The sequence below is a fragment of the Abramis brama genome (assembly GCF_963993115.1).
Source record: "Abramis brama genome assembly, chromosome: 16".
Lineage (NCBI taxonomy): Eukaryota > Metazoa > Chordata > Actinopteri > Cypriniformes > Leuciscidae > Abramis > Abramis brama.
Window position 1 is genome coordinate 20,820,140 of NC_139978.1, and position 16,520 is coordinate 20,836,659.

The window sequence follows — 16,520 nt, forward strand, 5'->3', positions numbered from 1 at the left end:
TAGACAGTGACTGCAAAAAATAAATAAAAGTGTAATACAATTTAATATTTTCTTTATTTATCATCTTACCATTTGACAGGGGTGTAGTGTCTTTAAATTTGGTTTAAATAAAAAAAAAAACTTTAAATGTTTTTACTGCATAAATATTAATAAATATTTCTCCCTTTTACTAGTGCCTCTTTTTAAACTGTTTTCAGGAACGAGTTTTTTTATTTTTATTGAAGTGATCTAAATTTCTGTTCAAATGTTCAATGGCTTAGACTACTTTTTCAGTTTGTTTTTATGGATACATATGCAGATATTTTAGATTTTAAAGAAACATTTTTATCTAAAACAATTTAGACTAAGTAAATTGAAATATTTTTATTTAGAAAAACATAATATAAGGGGACATACGCAGAACAACAAATCCGATAAGGTACAAGTGTAACCAGTTTAACAGAAATATGTTATTTACAGCAGTGCCTTGCAGCAGGTCTGCAGTCTGGAACCAACTCGCCAGTCCTGTGGGGGCTAAACTCACTGGTAGGTTAAGTACAGTCATTCAGATGGCACATAAGACATAGTGTGGAAGATTAAGTATTTCAGGTGATCCCCGAGTAATACAGTCTCCTCTATGGCCAGAACATTTTTCCAAGATTTGTGTGTATTTAATAACTGACCACAAATATTTGAACATTGGAAAAAGTGCCAGTCTTCAGCAAATCCCCCATGAAGTAAGCTGGTAATTCAAAGGTCAGGTTTATGGTTTCAGGTTGCTGTACGCACTTGATGAGTGGAGGGAAATCCACAAGCAGCAATTGCTCCATGTTCTTCAAAGGCCAAGTGAAACTTTGAGCAGCTCTGCCATTTGTTCAGTCATAGCACCGTCCTCACCTGAACAAAGCGACAAAAGTTTATTGAAGAGCTTATTGAACAAGATTCTATAGTAGTTAATGAACTAAACATTTTCAATTTTCAAATTTGTGACCTGTAGGTCTGGTAGAGTTTGTGTGCAGACACTCACCTTCATCAGTGGTCATGTCCTGTTCCAATTTTAGCTTCTCCTGTCCAACGCGGAGCATGCTGGCCTCAATCGAGTCCCTGCTGATGAGCTTGATCACCTGCACTGTTCTGCAATGAAAAAAAAAAAAAAAACATGATCAGGAACTAAATTTCCTTCTTTGTTCATTGTGATCTCATTTTATTTTGTTGACACTAACCTGGTTTGACCCATTCGGTGACAGCGGTCCTCTGCTTGTTTATCATTAAATGGATTGCAATCAATATCATGCAGTATGACTGTGTTAGCCGAGGCCAGGTTGATTCCCTGGCCACCAGCCCGGGTCGACAGAAGGAACACAAAGATCTCAGGACTTGTATTGTATTTGTCAATGAGACCAATCCTACAGAAACAAAGAGGGTTTAATTAGATTTAACATTAGTTCAGATAGACAGCAAAATAGGGCTGGGCGATATGGCCAAAAATAGTCAAAATATTTTTTCTGTATCATACGTTATCGATATTTATCACAATATTAATTTACAATTAACGGGGAAGGAAATGCTTTCCACATATTTGTTAGACCTTGAGAATGAGTGTAAATATATAAACTTGTTTGTTCATAATTAAACTCCACAGAGTAGCTATATCTATGAAATCCATCTCATTTCCCCGAAAATCTGTTTACTTTTCTATTTTTTTACATTGTGTTTTATGATTTAATACAAATTTACATAAACTTTAACAACTTAATCAAGCTTAAAATGTAATCAAATGAAAATATAACAATTAATTTATTTTCAACAAAACATTGCATTTAAATTTTGTCAAATAAGATGCTGCACAACATAACTGATTACCAAAAAATATCTTGGTAGTATGATATTCCTTAGACATAATAATAATAATAATAATAATAATAATATTCAACATCACATGTTGCTTTCACTATGAACTGACTGGTGAGTGAGTAGTAGTAGTAGTAGTAGTAGTAGTAGTAGTAGTAGTAGTAGTAGTATTTGAGTTTATTGCCATGCCATATCAGTGACTGGTGAGTGAGTAAACATTTTCAATTTGCCTCTTTTTGTCATGACCAAGTTATGGCTGCCACAGTAAATGTAGATACAAAATATATTTAATTACAATTTACTGTATGAATGATTACATTTTATTACTTGCCAAGTGACAGCGAGGATGGTCAGTCAGTCCTGAAGATCAAATCTAAATTGAGTGCAATGCAAAAAAAGTGACATAAGGTACTAAAGCCCACCTCTCCGCCATGGGAGTAGAACCATCTAGTCGAACAAACTGATGATCAAGGTTCTTAAGCAGAATCTCCACAATGTCCAGCATCATGGTGAATTGACTGAAAAGCACAACCCTGTCACCCTTGGGGTAAAAGAAAGTTATTTTAAACACATTAGCAGCAATAAACCACAAACTACACCTTTGAGTGACACCTCAAAGTGAACCATGAGACTTTTTAAACAGCATCAAGACAAACCTTTTCTTTGAGCTCGGCGAGTGTCTTGGTTAACAGCGCAAACTTCCCAGAGTCTAAGATGAGCTCTTTATTCAGCTGAAAATTGCTAATGGAGCAGTACTGCTTACATAAATTATGCAGCTCAAAATCAGACATCACTTCCATGTCCTCCTGGATCAGCGCAGGGTCGGCATCATAATGTGACGGCTCCTAACATAAGCAGAACCATGTCAGCTCAACGACAGTATGCAATACATCAGTGTTCTCAACCTCTTTGACTCCAAGGTACAAAATTCAAAGGCGCCATGACCTTATTAAATGTTTGTGATTTAATGGATAAGGATTTTTACAAATGTTTTATTCACTTTCTAGCCAATTAAACATTTTATAGCTTAGCATCTAGAAATATATGTATATGAAATATATGTATATGAGTTGAGGGAGTGATAAAAAAAACAAAAAACATTTGTATGTAGTTTTAACCTATTGTAACGCTCATTTCTTCTAATTTTAAATAATTTTAAGTCCCCTTGAGGCCCCCTTGGATGTTTGCTAAGGGCCCCCCTCCAGGTTAAGAACCACTACAATACAGCTACGTGCTACATTAAAGAACCAATAAGCTCCCAGAGCTGAATCCATGGTGAAATATGTTTTTAGATGCACAGTTCAATCTTTATTATTCAGCCTCCCTTACACATTAATCTCCCAGTCCTCACCTTAAGCATGGCTTTGCTCATGGCAGCCAATTTGTCACTGGTGAAGTACTGGCGGTGCAGCAACGGATGATTAGCCATCTTTCTCAGCTGCATCATCACATTGCAAAGCTCCCGCTCTGAGGACAAAGAGATGAGAGGAAGTGTGAGACAGGTGCTCCGAGATAGGAAAACAGTTCAGTTCAACATTCCCATTTTGTTTTACAGATCCTCCAGCTAAGAGGGAACCAGTGTATTAACAGCAAGAAAAATCAATCTGAATACAATATAGCCAAACTAAAATACATTGTGCAGTACTTCTAGACAGCATGTTGGCATAAAATCTGAATAGCACATACTGTCTCCATTCGGAGTCTTCTTGAGGCTTTTGAAAAGTTTTTCATACAGCTTCTGCTGGGCGTCACTCATGGGACACATTTCAATTTTCTCCACTTTTGGTGGAAGCTGTTTCAACACCTAGAATGACATTTGCAAAGTCACACAATCAGGGAGGGTAAAAAATAAATATACTGGTCATATAAAATTCTATCAATATTTTCACCAAAGAGGACAATAATGTAGATACATTTTATTTTGATGGATGACCAATTCTGTGAGATTTTCTCAGTAATGAATCAGTCTCTCTGTGCCAAGATATAGTAACTTATATATTAAAAGATATCAAAGATCTGATTATAATCACACTGGGGAAAAAAAGGGTCTACCTCACGCTTGACTCGTCTCAGGATGAATGGCTTCATGATAAGTTTGGCCTGTGCAATTCTCTCCTTGTGAAAACTGCTTTCCTCTTCTGACGACCTCTGAAAAAGCAGATCGTGTGCGTGAGAGTGCGTTCCTCCTTCTAGGTATATAATTACTTTTTCCTTAGACTGGGCAGCATTTAGATTCATTTTTGAAAGAGATGGCACATATATTATTACTTAGACATAATCGGTGTACTGTCTATACCGTAGAGAACATTTTGGAGATCTGGGAGGTGCTGCTAGAGAACATAGAGGGCATGATGAAGTTCAACAGGGACATGAGCTCCAGCAGGTTGTTTTGTAAAGGTGTTCCAGTCAGCAGCAATCTGTGCTCAGCCTGTAGAAGAAGACAGACACAAATTACCATGTACAACTAAGAGATATACACAAACAACTCTTCTACCCTCCTCTTCATAAAGCAATTCCTAAACTACACCAAGAGGGAAAATGGCAGGGAAGAGCTTGTGTCAAATGTATTTACAATAATGTTTACAGCACAGAAGACTGCTTGTACTGACATTGATGGCCATGAGGTGGCGGTAGCGCAGCGAGTTCATATTCTTTAGCATGTGGCCTTCATCAAACACTGCATACTTCAGCCTCAGCTTGCGGAACAGACTGCGGTCATGGTCATTCCCTATTGTGAGATTGTAGCTAATACAGATGAAACAAGAAAAAAGGACAGGCAAGTGTTAGCACCACTGAATACAACTGATTTTCATGAATACAAAGTCTGGTGTGTTTTTTTTAACTCAGTGCACCAATACATAAGGATGGTCTCGCAATTCACAGAGTCATCTTATACTTACGTGGATATTATGATGTTGAATTCAACCAAACCACTGAGGATGTCTTGTCGCAAATGTCTGCGGTCTTCCACAGACCCTACAAGTTTAAGCACAAAAAAAGAGGGGAAAATTAATTCTGTATTAATTTATGGTGGGGTCTTAGAACACATTGAAAATCTAGGATTTTAAATCCAATTTATTCCTTGAAAATATTTGTATAATTGAAAAACTTTAAATAATGACACTTGTTAGAATATATTTTTTATGTGCTTGCCTGGAAACTAACTCACCATAGTAAATAAGAACTTTGAGACTAGGACACCAAAGACCCAGCTCACGAACCCAGTTATCTGCAAAGAAAAATGGTGAAAATCATCATCTCATGCAGCACTTCAGAGCAGAGTTCAGTTGCTACATTTCCATGAAATAAGTGTCACTTACCCAGTGTGGACGAGGGTACGGTAATAAGATGAGGGCCCTTGATTCCTTTTTCATACAAATGAGCCAGGAAAGAGATGGCCTGAATGGTTTTACCCAGCCCCTGTGGAAAGATCAAATTACTTAGAACCAATATAGTCCTTTGCTTAAAAGGAACTCAGTAACCTCCTTGGATCATTTCACACCACCATATGAACTGAAGAGGACACCGACTCACCATTTCATCTGCTAGGATGCCGCTCAGCTTGTGCTGGTGCAGAAGAATCAGCCACTTCAAGCCAATCAGCTGATATGGCTGTAGTTGTAATCTAACAAAAAATAATTTTCCATTAAAAAAAATGAAATAACTTGATATCTTAGGTGTGATAGTGAGAACAGATAATGAGCTCACTTGCTGTTCAGGATTTTGGGCTGCTTTATGGAGCCCATGCCTGCTTCTATGACCTGGGTGACATCTTTAGTCATTTTCTGTGCAATCTTCTCACATCTTCCCATAAGGTCTCGAACCACTTGCCTCTCCTTAAGCACCACCTTGCAGCCATGAACCAGATCTATAGACAGCCCATTATCCTTAAAGAACTGCTCTTTCTAAAAGGTAGAGAAATACAATTAGAGATTGTCCACCATTGGGTCAAGTGGTTAATGTAACCAAATAATGACGTTCTATACCAAATGGGGCTTGATGACACAGTAAATTTCCTTTCCAATCGGGAATTGCCACGTCACCCAATGTCATTCCACCAGCATGATTCACCTGTCTTGACTACGGATAGCTAACGGTGCCGGGCATTTAGTGCATGGAATGGATTGGTGATTTCCCATTTTGTTTCCAAATCATTTTAAAGTAGTGTGACAGATTTTGCTTTAATAATTAGATATAACTTTTTAATAAGATAAAAAAAAAAGAGAGAAATACTCAGAATGCCACTCAGAATAAAATAAAACCAGCTAAGCCAAAAACAGGATTTTACCCAAGTTTAATGAATCTTTGAATATGAATAACTGCCTAAGCAGCCAAAAGATCTAATGGCCTTTGAGGACTTTAAGATCCATTCTACCACAATAACATAATTAAGAGTGACAGTTAATATGGCAGTACAGAGAGCACATTACATTCTTACCACATCTTTCCAAGTGTTAAAAGGCCTCAGCGAAATTATCTTCTGGGCTTTTTTGATTGAGCAGCCAGATATCAGAGCAAGCTCATCTAGGGAAGCCTCTTGGAGAAACTTAATAATCTTGTCCTGAAGACTTTCTAAGACAATGTCCTCCTCCTCCGAGTCCAGATCATCAGAGATACTCTCAACATCACTGTCAATCTCATCTTCGTCCTCAGATGCACTGATGTCATGAAGAGGCAATTCATCGCCCCTCTTCCGTTTAAAGGATGCAGTCTTGGTCGTGCTTTTGCTGACTGCAGATTTTTGTGTTTTTGGAGTAGACACACTCGAGACTTTTGACATGGGAGACGGTGCTGCTGTCAGCCATCTTGACAGACTAGACGAGCTGTTGGGCTTTTGTAGGGTCTTGTCATTTTTTTCGCTGGAGTAAGAAGATTTTGACTCTTGCTTTCTCTGATCTTCTGGTGAACTTGAATCTTAAAGTGACAAATCATGGATGGCTTTTAGTCAACTCATTCTCACACTGAAATTTCAATTTGGACTAAAATTAAATCTTCAAACGTAGCTGAAATGCAGTAACAAATCACCTGTTGATGAAAACGCAAGCAGTGATCCCAACGCATTGTCATAGTCCCAGTCATGCTCTCTCAGGACATCCCTCAGGACCTGTTGGAGAATTGAAAAGACACAAACTTTCCAGAACAATCCCAGTGCTCTTGCGTCATGACTTCAGTATAATAATAATAATAATAATAATAATAATAATAATAATAATAATGTTTATTTTCTATAGCGCCTTTCAAGAACCCAAGGTCGCTTCACAATGCAATACAAATAACAAACAAACAGCAAGCAAGCAGATACAAAGGCCATCTGCTTATAACAGACAAACAATTGACATGAATCAAAGAAAAAACATATTGTACTATTTATCAAAGCATACAATTATGACAAAGTAAGTAGCAAATAGGGCTGAGAAAGTGGAGAACAGAGAAAACAGTGTCGAGGATACTTATTATTGGGCAAGCTTGAAGATATGAGTTTTAAGTTGTTTTTTGAAAGACCGGATGTTGTCGGTCGCACGAAGATTCTGGGGCAGCTTATTCCAAAGCTTAGGGCCAACAACACTACGGACTAAGCCCTACCGCCCACCGTAGAGAGTCTGACCCGGGGAACCACGAGTAGGTTTTCAGTGCTGGACCTAAGGACCCGAGTTGGAACATATGGCTGTACCAAATCAACAAGGTATTTGGGTGCCGGGCCATGTAAGGCTTTATATACTAGGACTAACAGTTTGAATTGGATGCGGTTTATGACAGGAAGCCAGTGCAGTTGGTGAAGGATAGGAGTGATATGGGCAGATTTTTTATTATATGTGAGGGCTCGTGCAGCAGAGTTTTGTACCATTTGAAGGCGGTGTATTGCTTTGGTGGGTAGTCCGCTGTATAATGAATTACAGAAGTCCAGTCTGGAAGTGATGAAAGCGTGAATGACAGTTTCCGCATCTATAAAGGTAAGAGGGGCGAATACGAACAATATTCCGCAGGTGAAAGAAGCATGATTTGACAGTCTGACTAATGTGTGAGTGAAAGCAGAGCGTGGGGTCGAACAGAACTCCCAGATTCCGTACAGTTTTTGAAGGCCTAATCTCAATCCCATCTATATCGATAAAAATGTCATGTCTGGGTGAGCTCTGAGATCTAGGGTTAATCAACAGGATTTCGGTTTTACCAGCATTAAGCTGTAGAAAGTTAGAGGACATCCATGTTTTAAGTTCGTGGAGGCAGGAGATAACTGAAGAGGGTGGAAAAGATGAGTTGGGATTGATCGTGAAGTAAATTTGAATGTCATCAGCGTAGCTATGAAAATTGAGGCCATGCTCAAGGAGTATGGTGAAGTTGAAGTACAGGTGAAGTATGGCTTCAAACCTTTAGCCTACCTCTTTTTCGATTTCAGGTAGTTTCTTCTTCATCTTCTTCAATAAATCCTCCTGCCTCTCTCTGCTTGGCTCTTGACCCTCCTCATCCTCAGAATCTTCATCTTCCTCCGATTCAGAATCTGAACCCTAAATCAGAGTCAACAGCCATTTTAAAGGAAGTTCTCCTTATTTACTGAAAGATGTCAGGTTAAAAACATCTGATTCAAAAGATCTTACCACAATTTTTCTCCTCTTCTTTGGCTGATCATCATCATCGCTATGTCCCGCTTTGCCTTCCCGTCTGCCTGAATCTACATTAATAAAACAGCTTTATTTGAAATTTAGTTTATAAATACAGTACCTCAATTATAAATTGCCTTTCATCTGCACAAACTAAAACTAGGGTGATCAGCATATGAAATGATGGTATCAAAACTAAATATGTACTGTATACACACAAATATCTACACACATCACAGTTATATCCGCGGATGCTGCGGTCAAGTAATAAAAAAATAAAAACACTCCGAAAATTGCGGATGGGTCATATATATATATATATATATATATATATATATATATATATATATATATATATATATATATATGAATGAGTGATTATAATCAAGGTATTAATCAATATTTTTCGTTCTAAATATCAAATGAGTTGAATAACTTCTCTGGAGATTTTACTTTGTTATAGAAGTTACCAGTGTGATTACTGGAATGTTCTTTTCATGTATTCTTTAATGTCAGTATTTGATATCTGAATGCAGTAACAATGCTTGCCTATTTATCCCGGCATCCAGAAATGAAATGGGGACATGTTTTGTGTTTGAGAAAGGTCTTCAACGTGTTAAAACATATAGGGGTCATTGAAGTTAAAGCCTATAGTTTCCATTTAGACTAAAGTGTCCTATCCTGAGAGAAAGAACTTGTTATCTTGATGTTTTGAGACGAGACTCCTGTTTATAGTTAGAGCCTGGCCAAATCCAACCTTGGAAAAGATGCGTGTCGGTGTGTGTGTGTTAGTCTTCTTGCTTACAGCAGGGTTCGTACACTTTTTCCAAGGCCAAATTCAAGCACTTTTCAAGCACTTTCCAGGTCCATTTTAAAGCTTTTTCCAGCACCTTACACTACCGTAAATTACATACCAATACATAGTTAAAATTCTTATTTAGTGTTTTTATCACATCAAAAGAGATAAACAGCCAAATGTTTCATAATAGCAGAGGGCTGCACAATATAGAAGAAAAATGAGATATGCGATAACTATACGATAATGCTTAAAGTGTGTCAAATTAACTTAAATTATCTTTAAAATATCTTTAAAATGATATAACCTACACATACGTGTTTCACATTCTTTTTGTGATAAGAAAATATCCCTACAACTTCAAGACAGTGAACATCAGTGTTTTACTGTAGCATAAGAAGTGTTATTTTAACATCACTGGGGTTTAGGGGTTCAGGTTATCCTATTCCTAAATTAGGTTTATTTAACAACAGAAACTGATTAATCAAATGTAAAAATAAACACTGCTTAGTTTTCACTGCATGAATTAAATATACTGATTCTTAAAGCTACAAAAGTTAGCCTATTCAGCCAAAAGTGAGTAATTTTGCAAAAAGTGAGTAAAATTGACCGCTCATACCTGTATTTACATCCTGTTTTCGGTCGAAGTCAACAGTAATCGATTGTCGAGTTCACGCGCATAGGTTTAGTTACCTATGATCATGCGCGTGAACTCGACAATCGATTACTGTTGACTTTGACCGAAAACAGGATGTAAATACAGGTATGTGCGCTGGCTGAAATAACATCATTTTTATTCATATCTTTCACATCTACTGCAGTCAGATTCACCCGTGTTCACTCTGAAGGAATCATCTAACATGGCTGTGCACTTGTAATGACACATCAAGGATGTTAAGAGGCTAAAAGCAGGTTTAAAACTTGCCCCATTGAAGTCAACAGGGTGCAAATTTTAAAAAGAAGATAACACGGTGTAGGCAACACCGATTTTTGTCGTTGTTCTCTGTATTGACAGCACTCCAAATTTACAAAAAAAATGAGCTCAATGTTAAAATTGACCGGAGTTCTCTTTTAAGGAACCACTGGCATTATTGGAGATTGACTGAGTTGTTGTTCGAGACATGCTGGGACCCAGCCACCCAAAACTGCGACCTGGAAGGTCACAACGTACCTAACTTCAGCGTCCGAGTGTCATAATCTATGGAGATATGCTTCAGTCTATCTGTATATGTGTGGAAAATGACTATGTTTATCAATTTCTTAGCCAATCAGAATAATTCAACCTGTAAGCAATGATGTAGCTTAGACCTTGGAAATGGTATAACTGCTGTGTTCTTTGTAACTGTAAGGGGGGCGGCCTACGAACTCTTGTGTGAGTCTTGAAGCTGACTTCTGCTGATGAAACTGCAAACTATCTTCAGTAAAACTTTTCTTCAATTTTTTATAATTCTGACTCCGGGTCTTCTTTCAAACATCTGGTCCATGGGTCCTAAACTGTTTACCCCTAACAATATAAAAAAATAAAAACACCTTTACCTTCATCCCCATAAACCATCAAACAATGTGCTATAGCTCCCTCCAGTGTGCTGGTGCTCTCAACCACCTGTCACAACAAAGTTGCATAACAGTATAAAATTCACAATGCAAACAGTATAAAATTCACCTGCTTTAAGGACTAATGTTACACCAAAGAGGGACTCTTTACCTCAAGTAGATCTTTCTTACTCTTCTGAGGGAAGATCTCCAATAGTTTGATGATTCTGTCCTCTATATCCTTGTTCATCTGGTGCTTGGACTCTGATCTTGAATCCCTGTGAAGTAATTGTATGTTAACTGCACTTATTATTATATGGGTTTCAACAGAGAATTCATTAACAACAACCAAAAGAAATTAACATTTAAAGGTCCTGTTTTTCGTGTGTTTTTGAAGCTTTGATTGTGTTTACAGTGTGCAATATAACATGTGTTCATGTTTCGCGTGTAAAAAAACTGTATTTTTCACACAATTTACTTATCTGAATACCGCTGTTTTCACTGTCCTTTGAACGAGCTGATGACTTCCTAGTTCTATGAAGTCCCTCCTTCAGAAAATACGTAACGAGTTCTGATTGTGCCAGCGGTTCCAGTGTTGTGATTCGACAGCAGCTTAGCGCACGTTGCCCATAAAGGTCACGCCTCTTACCATAACGTGGAGATGCATGCACTCAGGGAAGGCCAAACAAAGGTGATTTGACTCGGGATGAAAATAACAGCGTCTCGACGACATGGCGACAAAAACACTCTACAGACGCAACTCTTCCTCTTCTCCGTTGGAACGCAACAAGACCACGCCCCCCCCTTTTTATGTATTCCTGTGGGTGGAGGTTAGTCAAAAAACTGTTCTAGTGACGTCATTAAAGAAGGAAGTAGAGGGATGTAGTCCAAATCGGCCGTTCGCTGTAGGCGTCTTCTGTTAAATAAGATATCTCGCTTGGCATTGAATTTTGAGCTTTATAATTTTACAGATATCATTTATACTCTAACAACAACATTACACACTAACTAAAGTTTGAAACATGGGATCACGAAGAACGGGACCTTTAAAGAAAATGTGAAGCAGCTTAGAGAAGACGTGTTACAGGCTCACTTATGACATAAGTGAAACGACAAACTTTAAAGTCTTGTCTTCTTTATAGTCTGTCATAGTCTTGCTTACTTGCCCATCTTGACAACTTTGTCATCAGCAAATACATCCTCCAATGTGTGTCTTGATGTCTTGCCTGATGCACATCGACCATCTGTCTTTCTTAGGTGGGCTGGAAAATATAATTTTATTAGTTGAATCAAGACAACATTTTAGTTGAATTCACCATCCTGTCATGTACAAAGATTCAATCACAACTCCTAAATATGCCAAAAGATAGGCTTTAATAGATGACAGTATAAAATTATAATATCAGCGTCAGGTCAGCGTCAACCTCAAAACAAAGGCGTTGAAGAAAAAAAACGTACAATGACCACTGATAAAAATGGAGAACCCACACATGCATGGCTTTACATTACAGTTACAGCACAATTAAACTCGTATGTCATCTCTTATCAACACAATCACACATAAAAACAAAGTTTCTTTATAATGCCCCCGACATGCTGTCTAGGTAGGAAGCTCACTGGGTTTTGAATCATAACGTTAGCCATTATTATTTAACGTTACGCTGAACAAAGCCCCGGCGGGAAATGGCATTTTGTTCTTCTTACCTTGTTGGTTCTCCTTATCCGAGCTGGATTTATCCAATGATTTACCGTGATTGTCGACTGCATTGTCTCTTTGGAAACGGAACCGTTCCAAGTTAAAAAAGCTCATTGTAATATCAATATTTTCCGTTATGAGAATCGTCTGTCTCGCGCAAAGAGCGACCTTAAATCCGTCGGTGACGCTCGTGCACTTAATTCTGTTCGGTGATTAAATATTCAGGACAGTGTCATCGATATGATATAGATACAACAGTAAGTGACTCAAATATTAATTATGTGAAATACCCAAGACTTAAATTCTTTAGCATGACGGTGCGGTAAGTAATGAACACAGCAAATAACACCTTCCCGCCACCGGCTGACATGCGTCACTTCCGGTTTTCAGCCAATAGAAATACAGCGGCTTTTTTCCCTTTAAATTTTCAGTCAGGAAACTTTACGAAATTTTTACAGAGATACAATTATGGAAAATAAAATTGAAGATGTATAAATTATAGTAATGTATAGCTATATAAAATATATTGAGGAAATGTAAATACTAAATAAATGTTAACATAAAGTGTATGATAGATAGATAGATAGATAGATAGATAGATAGATAGATAGATAGATAGATAGATAGATAGATAGATAGTACATTTCGTGCTCAAATTTTAAAATAGAGGTTTTACAATTCTAACATTTTGACATGGAACGTCACATACCTTTTTACATTTATACATCACTCCACTCATCCACTAGGTGACACCATAGATAGACAGTAAAAAAAAGACACATTTGGATTACAAAACTATATGTCCTACGTGTCCGTTAGGGGGCGACGGTGTGTCTGTTTCTGACAGAAAAATCATAAAGAATGCCTGACTGGCAACAGGTCCTCAAAACCCCTGTCACTGGGAAACTTGCAAAGCATTTTGTTAGATTTTAAACATATATCACATTACATATCATGTCAAGATCATATTCCATTCTATTTTCACATGAAATCATATGGACAAATGTTTCAGTTTTATACAGCGGCGCATGCACAAACTATCTGATCATTCTTAATACACCCACTGGATTTTTAGCAAGATGCTAGCTGTTTAATAGGATTAATGGTGAATTTACAGAGGGAATTCTTATGTATAAACAGTGATAATTATAAGAAAAGTTGGCAACCATCCACATACTACTGTAGAATCAATGTCAAAAGTACATGTACGCAGTATGCAGTCCTGAATTGTGCTGAGTATTCAATGCCGCCACTCTGTCTCCCTTTCCTTGTCACTATGGAGATTTCTATAACTTACACTAGTGCCATGCACACAATGGGCACACTGACATTGAGTTTGATCAGACTCCTGACCCTAAACAGCAGGGAACTGAATCAGGGACCCCAGTTAGTTTTACTGCAGTCTCATAGGCAGGCGTAACATAACATTAGCAAAGTAAATATAGTTACAACATCAGACAAAGTATTGCAATGAAAATGTGTTGAAACTTTATGATGGTGACAACGTGTGTGCCAGTAATGTTTCTGCAAACTTGCATACATCAAAAGCTCTGCAGAATGGAAGTTAGTGATGGCCAGACTCCATCCATGCTCATTCTCATCAGTTTACTGTGTCAATGGCTTACATAAGGGTATGACATCCCTATGGAAGTTTGAGGAATTGTGCTCAAGGTTGACCTACCATCCTTGTGGACTTGTCACTTTGTCTGTCACTATCCAGTCGCCATGGCTCCCTGCTTGTCCGAGACCCGACGGCGGCAGGGAGTACCTTATCACCGTGGCAACATGTCTGCGATTTGGCTCCTTCCCACCCCCTAAAACAAAATACCCGCCCATTCCAAAAGACAAGATCATCACAAAATTAATTGCCATTGTCTCATTCTACATTCATTAGACATTATCCAGGAGCTGTCAAACAAGACTTGCAAAGGATGGACGAAACGTGCAGATTAATTATGTTGATTTATGTTGGGATAACTCATATGGTTGACATGGTGGCGGTTACCTTAGATATGATGTTTACGGTAGCCACCATAATCAGGAGAAAAAAGGCTCAGTATGATATTACGTTTCACTGATAAACAAAGAAAATTATTTTTTCTGGAGAAGAGTTCGGGGGCAATAAAAAAAAAAGTCGTGTCAGGTCAATGCATCATGTTTGTCAGGAATGGATTTCTTTCTATGTGAAAACTTAGGTTTGAATGTGTATTCCCTACGTCATGGGGACCAAATGTCCCCACAAGGATAGTAATTCCAGTAAATTTTGACCTTATGGGGACATTTATTTGGTCCTCCATGAGGAAAACATGGTGTGTGTGTGTGTGTGTGTGTGTGTGTCTGCAAGCAGTAAATGACAATGTCTCCCTGCACCACAGCTAGAGGTCCCACCCTGGCGGGCGAGGTCCAGGGTGGTGCTGCTGGGTATTTTTAATTAAATCAGCCTACAATGAGGAAGATGGAAGTGGAGGGAAGTTGGGAAGGAGGGGGAGTTGGGGTTAGTGAGGGGGATCTGACCATCTCCAGGGTAAAGGCAGTGTGGGAAGAGAATGTGCACCTCCTTGCTGTGTCTTCTCTTTGTGTCCCGCCACTTCTTATATACTGTGGGAATTCCCAAGGAATGAGAGGTGAGAGACACACTTGATTTGAATTGTATGCACATAAGAGTATATGATATGATAATAATTATTTCCAAATTAAGAAGTTCAAGTCAGCTACAGAACTATTGTTTGACTGAGCATACAGACCATAAACATCATTCATGTATAATTTTGCATTTGAGTTGATATTAGTGACAGACAGCTAGAATGCCAGTAATTTATGACTAGTGATTTGCTTTGACCAGTTATTTTATTGGAATTTGTATATCATACGTACACTCCAGTGCAGAAAAAAAAAGGAGTAAGCGAAAAATGGCATAATATTTAGTGGTCTTTTAATGGTCTCAACCATTTTAATCACTGGTCAGGAAATTAGCAAGAATTGCACCAATACTGTAGATAAAGTAACTTAGCCCTTTGTTTTCTTTAAATGTTTAAGCAATGGGTAAACTTGAAGACAGCTATTTACAGGAAGGAGAGTCCATGTTGTTCCACTCGATGTTGATGGCTTCAAATAGTTCATGAGTAGTTGAAAAATGTCTCCCAGTTAGTTTGAGTTGAATGTGAGACCAAATTTTCAGTAGGGTTCAAATCTGGACTCTGACCAGACCAAAACATGAGCCTGATGGACTTGTTCTCAAGTCACTTCTTGTTTGTCTTTGCAATTTGGGCAGGAGCATTGTCTTGTTGAAAAATAACATCTGATCATTTATCTTTAGATAACTTTTTAATTGTGCAATATTCTCCTGTATTCCAAAGAATTAAATGACTAGCTGAGTAGCTCACCAATACCAGCAACTAAAAAGGCTCCCCACTCAATGATATCTTCCTCCATACTTTACTGTGGGAGAGATGTTTGTTATTATATTTCTCAACAGATTTTCAGACACTGCTCTGGAGCATCACCATGCAACTTGTGTTTCATTGTGATTCATCATGCCACACACAACTTCCCATATATTGCTAAAAACTTCATTCTGTCTTTGATGTTTTTCTGAGACAGCAATGGCTTTTTAAGTAGTGCATTTGCTTAAATTTGGCTGACCAAATTTCCTGACCAATATATATTTATATATTAAGGCTGTCAAGAGATTGACTTTTTTTATCTAATTAATTACATGATGTACTGATTAATTAATCTAATTAGTAGCAGATTAATTGCACATGAAATTTGGCTGAGAAATGTCCTGGCTCTTCCAAGCTTTAATGCATTTATAATGGCAGTGAATGGCCATTTATGTTTTGAAGTCCATCAAAGTGCATCCATCCATGTTAAAGTGCTCCACACGGCTCTGGGGGGTTAATAAAGGCCTTCTGAAGTGAAGCGATGCGTTTGTGTAAGAAAAATATCCATATTTAAAACTTTATCGACTTAATAATAACTACTGTAGCTTCCGGCAGACGTCCGTACGCATCGATTTACGGTGAAAGAGTAACACTTGACCTGACACATGACTCACTGACAAACACAG

General features: G+C 37.9%; 1 protein-coding gene across 1 annotated transcript; it reads right to left on the reverse strand.

Moving 5' to 3' along the window:
- Positions 1 to 35: 35 nt before the first annotated feature.
- smarcad1a (SNF2 related chromatin remodeling ATPase with DExD box 1a) lies at positions 36 to 12,826 on the reverse strand. Its single transcript, XM_084138371.1, has 23 exons — positions 12,460 to 12,826; positions 11,918 to 12,017; positions 10,928 to 11,033; positions 10,759 to 10,825; positions 8,424 to 8,497; positions 8,208 to 8,333; positions 6,856 to 6,934; positions 6,269 to 6,744; positions 5,539 to 5,735; positions 5,365 to 5,455; positions 5,151 to 5,250; positions 5,000 to 5,059; positions 4,731 to 4,806; positions 4,440 to 4,575; positions 4,127 to 4,258; positions 3,883 to 3,978; positions 3,517 to 3,634; positions 3,182 to 3,297; positions 2,487 to 2,675; positions 2,253 to 2,371; positions 1,203 to 1,385; positions 1,007 to 1,113; positions 36 to 876 (listed from the first exon to the last, which is right to left on the reverse strand). Exons 1-23 carry the CDS (start codon positions 12,563 to 12,565, stop codon positions 815 to 817), a joined length of 2,916 nt encoding a protein of 971 aa, XP_083994497.1. The 5' UTR covers positions 12,566 to 12,826; the 3' UTR covers positions 36 to 814.
- Between the last annotated feature and the right edge of the window lie 3,694 nt (positions 12,827 to 16,520).

What these genes read in the sequence shown, in the direction of transcription:
- smarcad1a (XM_084138371.1), bottom strand. Translation starts at nt 12,565, where the DNA reads ATGAGCTTTTTTAACTTGGAACGGTTCCGTTTCCAAAGAGACAATGCA. An exon ending in AGAAGAGGAGAAAAATTGTG is followed by an intron (nt 8,334 to 8,423) that starts GTAAGATCTTTT and finishes ACTCTGATTTAG; the next exon opens with GGTTCAGATTCTGAATCGGA. An exon ending in GCCACCTCATGGCCATCAAT is followed by an intron (nt 4,259 to 4,439) that starts GTCAGTACAAGC and finishes CTTCTTCTACAG; the next exon opens with GCTGAGCACAGATTGCTGCT.